General features: G+C 41.9%; 1 protein-coding gene across 1 annotated transcript; it reads left to right on the forward strand.

Moving 5' to 3' along the window:
• The first annotated feature begins 2,959 nt into the window (after positions 1–2,959).
• On the forward strand, positions 2,960–6,221 carry LOC110537168 (galactosylceramide sulfotransferase). The gene is made up of 2 exons (XM_090191983.1): positions 2,960–3,708; positions 3,865–6,221. Exons 1-2 carry the CDS (start codon positions 3,572–3,574, stop codon positions 5,015–5,017), a joined length of 1,290 nt encoding a protein of 429 aa, XP_090048109.1. The 5' UTR covers positions 2,960–3,571; the 3' UTR covers positions 5,018–6,221.
• Positions 6,222–8,311: the final 2,090 nt, after the last annotated feature.

Raw genomic sequence — 8,311 nt, forward strand, 5'->3', positions numbered from 1 at the left:
ATATCCATAAAAAGTGTTGTTTAAAGTTTGCCACAAGCCACCTGGGAGACACACCAAACATGTGGAAGAAGGTGCTCTGGTCAGATGAAACCAAAATTGAACTTTTTGGTAACAATGCAAAACGTTATGTTTGGCGTAAAAGCAACACAGCTCATCACCCTGAACACACCATCCCCACTGTCAAACATGGTGGTGGCAGCATCATGGTTTGGGCCTGTTTTTCTTCAGCTGGGACAGGGAAGATGGTTAAAATTGATGGGAAGATGGATGGAGCCAAATACAGGACCATTCTGGAAGAAAACCTGATGGAGTCTGCAAAAGACCTGAGACTGGGACGGAGATTTGTCTTCCAACAAGACAATGATCCAAAACATAAAGCAAAATCTACAATGGAATGGTTCAAAAATAAACATATCCAGGTGTTAGAATGGCCAAGTCAAAGTCCAGAACTGAATCCAATCGAGAATCTGTGGAAAGAACTGAAAACTGCTGTTCACAAATGCTCTCCATCCAACCTCACTGAGCTCGAGCTGTTTTGCAAGGAGGAATGGGAAAAAATGTCAGTCTCTCGATGTGCAAAACTGATAGAGACATACCCCAAGCGACTTACAGCTGTAATCGCAGCAAAAGGTGGCGCTACAAAGTATTAACTTAAGGGGGCTGAATAATTTTGCACGCCCAATTTTTCAGTTTTTGATTTTGTTAAAAAAGTTTGAAATATCCAATAAATGTCGTTCCACTTCATGATTGTGTCCCACTTGTTGTTGATTCTTCACAAAAAAATACAGTTTTATATCTTTATGTTTGAAGCCTGAAATGTGGCAAAAGGTCGCAAAGTTCAAGCTGTTAGTAGCCAATGTGGCTCACCCTAATAATTTGGTCTGTTTTCACCAACACAGTATGGTAAACATATCGTTTGTGGCCGTTGTGTGATTGTTAGCAGACTTTTTTTGTACAGTTTTGACAGTGCTACTAATAGTAGTGGTGGCACTTGGCTTGCACGTGCAAATTCAGCACATACAACATTCTATAATAGAATTGTGTTATTTGACGTGTCAAATTAAAAGCTTATTTAACGAGTCAAAGTGTTATTTGACATATATTTTTTTTATCACACAAAGCCCCACACGGCATTCAATATGCCTCACCCTAATAATTTGGCCTATATTCACCTCTTAATTTTGCCTACTGTTCTAACTTGGTGGTGCCTATTACCTGTTTTAGAGAAATGTTATCACTGAATATTGTAAGAGCTTTCATTGTCTGTTTATATGCCCCCTTTATTTATCCTACGGTTCTGACTTGGTGTACAGGGAGTACACTATAAGAACTGCCCATGTTCTGAATTCTGTCGCTGTACATTTCAAAAGTGCTGAACAAATAGTTATTGACTACGTCCGTCGTCGCTCGCTCATTAATGTCTTAATCGAAATAACAGATAGCCTTTTATCCACTTGTCGTCCCCTTATGCCATAGTTTGTACATCTCAATTGTCAGTAGAAACCACATTTATTTAAGCAAGTCAGCCATATCAGCTAAGTTTTTTTTAAAGGCAGTAAATGAGGCTGAATGAACTATTTCGCTGCCAGACAAGGCTCTGCTGATAGCCAGGTGTAGCAGAGGTAAGGTGTTCGGACAGCTTTATGTAGGGCCTAACCGTTTGTGGGCACCGTTTGTCACCGTTACAGTGCAATTAATGTATTGTGTTGTGTTGTGTAGTGCCTTTGCTGGCCTGCATCCTACTTTTTTGTGTGTTGCCCACCAAGATTTACATGCTAAAATCGCCACTGAACTCACAGCAAAAAACAATTAGGAAAGCAATCCAATGTTATTTGTTGCCTAGACATTGTTGCCTACTGCAAATGAGACTCAAGTCCAGAGAAAAAAACCATACACTTATATTGTAGTTAGCAATGACAGCCTTCATAATAGAACGCTTGTGACCACACACACATTTAAATATTGCACTTGGGGAAAACAGATCTTAAAGTAGAAATAGAATGAAACAAACAGGCATTCTATTTTTTCTATACTATTGTGGCCACTGTAGCAGACATCGATCAAGTGCACATGGCTATGTGTGCAAAAATAACGTTCACTGAGCAAAAACTAATATTCGATCCAGCTAGCAAGAGGTACTTAATAATGCTAACAATTATTGTTCCACTACACTTACTCCCTTACCTCAAACTTTCCAAATGCCAGTTGTTTTTCGGTTACAGATTATGAAATACGCTTCATTCACCTTCTCACCCCCGTAGTCAGGCGCTCTGCTGTAGCTTTCTAGTGCGCGCGCTGATGCTGTAACTAGCAGTTGGTTGTACCTTCTCTTTCGTCGCGTGCTGCGTTCTGTTGTTATGTGAACGACCGTTGAGCCTTGCATACAGCCGGTATTGCGCCAAACGTGCATCGCGCCAAACGTGCATCACCCCCCCCCCAAAAAAAACTTTTCTCATCGGATCTACACGAATCACGTAGGTTACCTATTTTGGATTCAAAACGGTGAATTTCGCCGAAAGGTGACTAGTTTGCTTCCCTGCTAAAATGTCTAAATTGTTGTGAATGCAACCATGCTCATGGATAATATTGAAGATGACAGAAAGTTACAGACTCACAAATATCAAACCCACATGACATGCTAACCTCTCACCATTACAATAACATCAGGAGAGGTTAGCATTTTTGGGGGTATGATATTTATGAGTCTGTAACTTTCTCACGCATTATTCACGATTCATTCAGCACTTCGTAATCATGGTAGCAGCCACATTAGTGTAGAAGCCAAAACAACAACAAAATGTGACACGTTTTTTGTTGTTTTGGCTTCTACACTAATGTGGCTGCTACCATGATTACGAAGTCCTGAATGAATACCCTTTTGACATTTTCCTTTCACAGCAGGAACAATCTGAGGAGTTGGAAAAATGCCCTTGCTGCTGTGAAAGGAAAATGTCAAAAGCTAAAACATGTTTGATGTGTAAACATGGGGGCAGTGTCTTGTTGTTTGGAAAAAGGATGATGACACATTCACTCTCTTGGGGCTTATCAGACTCTCTTCTTTCGCTAGATGGTTTCTCTATTTCCCTGCATTATTTTATCACAGGGCCTCTCCAAGATTCACTGTGCTATTAAAATAATATTTTGTTCCTACAATGTCTGTGATGGCCATGAAATACCTGTGAAGTACCTGTTCCAATCATTATAGTAAGTACGGACTTCTTTATTGTCTAGCTGGGAAAAATTGGAAAAAACATTATTCACGATGACTGTCTTCTACACAGATTGGCCGTTTTATTTGGTTTTTCCCATGACATTACTCAGGGTTAATTGATTCATTTAAACCTATTCAGAGAGATTTCCATGAGGGTGACTGGGACAGGCTGTGCATTTCCATAAACATTTTGACGGGAGCATGTGTAGGGAAAAGTGCTCATGGGAATAATTTCACACAGTATGTGCCTATTAATTAGGCAAATGAGTAGAGCCCAAACCACTTGATGACAAAGAACAGTTCACTTTGACATCTGCTTCACCTCTGCCTTTCATTCCAGGTTGGCTTGACGTTGCAGGAATGCTTGGTTTTGGTGTGAGGAAAAGACGGTGCAAGTCAATAGCAATAAGACTGGCTGTAGGAGTTCTATTGACCAGTTTCATGGTGATATTGCACTGCTTATCTACCCCAGCAGTCCAACAAGTCAATCAACAAAAGTAAGTGTAGGCTGAAATGTTGTTGTGAAATACAGTCTCTATCTATTATTTGCTATACAATGTGATTTACTTTTAAATCAATTCATTTGACATATATAGGTAACATAAAATGTAAAATAAATGTCAGTTTACTCTTTTTTCACTTTTTCTCTACAGGGTTACAGTGGCTCTGTCGTGTTCTCACCACTTATCTCAAACATGGGTCCACAATTTGACCAACTACTCTCAAAGCAGAACAAGTCTGTCAGGGGAGTGTGTGCCCACGGTGGACATCATGTTCATGAAGACCCACAAGACTGCCAGCAGCACATTACTCAACATCATCTTCCGCTTCGGTGAGAAGCACGGTTTAAAGTTTGCCTTTCCTAAAGGTCGCAATGACTTCTCCTACCCATCCCCTTTCCTTTGCTCCCATGTCAAAGACTTCCAGCCTGGGGTATGTTTCAACATCTTATGTAACCACATGCGCTTTAATGGGCATGAGGTGGCAAAGCTCCTCCCAGCAGACGCTGCCTATTTCACCATCCTACGAGACCCGGCGGAGTTGTTTGAGTCATCCTTCCATTATTACAGCCGAGCGATTCCCCTCACCTGGGGGATCCACGGAGATGGCAAACTGGCTGAGTTTCTGCGTGAACCCATGAACTACTACACCCCAGGGAGCTACAACTCATTCTACCTCAAGAACCTGCTCTTCTTTGACTTTGGATTTGATAACAACTTAGAGCCTGACCACCCTCTGGTGGAGAGGGGTATTCAGACCTTGTCCCAACGCTTCCAGCTGGTCCTGATGGCGGAGCATTTTGAGGAGTCTCTCATCCTGCTGAAAGATACACTCTGCTGGACGATGGAAGATATGCTGTTCTTCAAGCTCAATGCCCGCAAGGACTCATCTGTGTCACGACTGACCCCTGCACTAAGGGCCAAGGCCCGGGAGTGGAACGGGGCCGACTGGAGGCTCTACCAGCACTTTAATGCCACATTCTGGGCCAAGGTGGAGGCATACGGGTGGACACGGATGGAGCAGGAAGTGAAGGAGCTGAGGAGGAGGAATGCAGAAATGGCTGCCATGTGCATTGAGGGTGGGGGAGCAGTGGAGGCTGGGCTGATTCGGGACACAGATCTGCTTCCCTGGCAGCCAGTTGGAGAGAACTCCATCCTGGGTTACAATTTAAGGAAAAACATTGACCCCAAATACAGGGAACTCTGTCGGAAAATGCTCACACCTGAAATACAGTACCTATCAGAGCTAGGGGTCAACTTGTGGCTCACAAGATTATGGGGTTGGTTAAAGGATACTATATTCTAGCTAGAAACAAATTTATGGGAACAATTTGGATACATTTTTAAGAGTATAAACTGGGGCGGTGGGTGCTACTAGTATAATATATGGAATCGTTTTTTTATGGTCATACCAAGGATCATTTAACTATTTGATTTTAAATTGCAGAACCCCTTTGGCCTTATTGTTATTAGCCCATAGAAACACATTGAATGACAGATTCATACATGGAAAAACAGATAGTTAAAAATAATTCATAAGGAAGTTTGTTTTAAAGTGTTTGTCCTATGTCAATTGTGAGACTCACATGTTTGGTATCAAACACGTGGTTTCCCTGTGTTTGATACCATTCTATTGACTTCCTTCCAGCGATTATTATGAGCTGTCCTCCCCTCAGCAGCCTCCACTGACTTCCATATATTTTTTCCAACTGCTACTGGGCTACCTTCAGACGAGTTCTGTGAGCCTTGTGGGCATCCTAGAGCAAAACAACATGTACGTGTTTGTGAGCCTCACCTTTCCATTAGGGGTCATATTAGTGTGTAGCCCAAACTGTTTGGACGCTACAGACAGAAGTTGGCAGATCGGCGGTACTGAATTCAGATGAGTCTCATGACGCTTGTGGGGGTCATAGAGCAAAACGGAGAACACCCCCGTGTTCGTGAGAGTCTCATTTTTTCTGAGTGGTCATATTAGTTTGCAGTGTTTGTCTCATGATCTGACAAACACTGCTGTAGCTCGGCCACCTTCCACCGCAGACGTGGAAGGCCGCCATTGGCAGATGCGGTGGATTGCAAAAAAAACGTTCTAGCTTAAACAGACGTATTTTGATGGCACATTTTTGTATTATGCTAATTAGCTTTTTCACGGGGGCTTGGAAATCAACTGTAGGGGTGTTAAATAACTTGGGGTTGCAAATAAAGATACACTTTGTGACTGACTCCTTATGCAATGCTATCTTATTGCATTGATGTATAAGTGAAAGAGAGGATCATAACAGCTATGTGCTGATTAATCTAAATTGTACATATTCGTTTTTCTAAGTCATCATATTACTCTCAGAGCTTGACTCTTGAAGCCTGCATGAAATCCTTTATCCCCTCCTCTCATACTGAAGATGCCAAAGTATGTTATTCAGTATTAAGGTATATAAATTAGTGTGAAAATCTTCACAATCTTCATTCACAATTGTAATGACAGTCGATGTTCATTAAAACAAGGCATGGTTCAAGTGCTTTGGTCATTATTATTTTCTAAATGAGTCATGCTTCCACCAAAACTGGTATTTTTTCATCCTATAGCTTGTTCTCCATCTTCTTTATAGTGAGCCAACATGTTTTCAGCACTTTTAGTACACATTTTCTCATGCTCTCTCTCTCCCTCTGCAGCAGACATATAGTGAGCAATATGCTTGGAACATCAAATCACAATAAAAACATCAAATCTCAATACATATTGGATTGTGAGAATTGCAATACATATTGTATCAGCACCTAAGTATCAAATCCAAATATAATTTTATTTGTCACATGCGCCGAATAAAACGGGTGTATACATTATCGTGAAATGCTTGCTTACGAGCCTTTCCCACCGATGCAGAGTAAAAAAATTATAGTAAAAAGAAATAACACAAGAGGAATAAAATACACAAGAATGAAGCTATATGCAGAGGTATTTGAGGTAAAGTATGTACATGAAGACAGGGTAAAGTGACTAGGCATCAGGTTAGATAATAATAAGACTACAATTAAGAACAGTAGCAGCAGAATATGATGAGTGTAAAAGTGTGTATGTGTGTTTGCGTTGTGTCGGTGTGTGTGTATGTAGTGTATGTGAATGTGTGTGGAAGTGTCAGTGTAGTGTGTCTGAGTGTATATAGTTTGTATATATAGTCTTATCTTGTGAGTTTGCACAGGGTCAGTGCAGATAGTCCAGGTAATGAATGAACTATTTAGCTGTCTTATACCTTGGGGGTAGAAGCTGCCTCGGAGCCTGTTGGTCCGACAGCCAATGCTCCGGTACCGTTTGCCGGATGGTAGCAGCGTGAACAGTCTATGGATTGGGTGGTGGGAGTCTGACAATTTTTTGGGCCTTCCTCTGACACTGCCTCATGTAGGGGTCCTGGATGGCAGGGAGCTCGGCCTCAGTGATATAGTGGGCTGTCTGCATCACCCTCTGTAAGCTCTAAGCTCGAGGGTGGTGCATTTGCCATATCAAGCGGTGATCCAGCCTGTCAGCATGTTCTCGATGGTGTATAACTTTTTATTGTCAGAGGCTCATGCCAAATATTTTCAGCCTCCTAAGGGGAAAGCCTTCTTCACGATTGTACGGGTGTGTCTGGACCATGTTAAGTCCTTATTGATGTCGACGCCAAGGAACTTGAAGCTCTTGACCCACTCCACTACAGCCCTGTCGATGTCGACGCACTCTCCCCTATTGCTCCTGTAGTCCACCATCAGCTCCTTGGTCTTAATGACGTCGAGGGAGACGTTGTTGTCTTGGCACCACACTGCTAAGTCTCTGACCTCCTCCCTGTAGGCTGTCTCATCGCCGTCGGTGATCAGGCCCACCACCATTGTGTCGTCAACAAACTTGTTGATGTGTTGAAGTCGTGCGTGACTTTCTCTTTGAAATTTGTTAGCGTTTGCAAGCCCTACCACGTACGAGTGTCGAAGCCGGTGTAATAGGTAGAATTCCTTCTTCCTCCTATAATTTCCTTTTGCATGTTTGATGTCTCGTTAGAGGTCGTAGTGGGCTTTCTTGTCCATGTCCGTATCCCGTTCCTTGCGGGCGGTAACTTATCCTGATATCGTATCGTGAGGTCCCTTACAATTTCCAGTACTAGTTAATGATGCATAGATTCAGTTCTTTTGCAATACACTATTTTGTCCCACTAATGAGAGAAATAAGATTAAGCCCACAGAACTGTTTAATGAGGATACTTCTCAATGGCAGACAGAAGCTGTGCACATATTGCAGTCTGCAACAAACTGAGCCAGTGTTGAACTAGAGTAATTGAAAGTCATTCTGTCTGATAAATCTCCAATTGCACTGCAGCCGTTGATACAGATAGAGCTGTAGCTGGAAATGAGGTATGCAATTCAATTATGGGACAATTTCGTATCAAATGCTGTATGGCAACGGTAGTGTATTTGTTGGCTGCTAGGGGGCAGTAAAGCACCTTCATAATGAAGACATAAATACCATGCAGAATCTGATTCAGACAAAAATGTTCTAACTGGATTATCGCATAATAAAACAATATACATACATTTGTTAAACTAAATTGTAAAACTTAAGTTCATATTGGGGGTGGTAAAA

This window comes from Oncorhynchus mykiss, chromosome 12 (assembly GCF_057628025.1).
Source record: "Oncorhynchus mykiss isolate SJ-2025 chromosome 12, ASM5762802v1, whole genome shotgun sequence".
Lineage (NCBI taxonomy): Eukaryota > Metazoa > Chordata > Actinopteri > Salmoniformes > Salmonidae > Oncorhynchus > Oncorhynchus mykiss.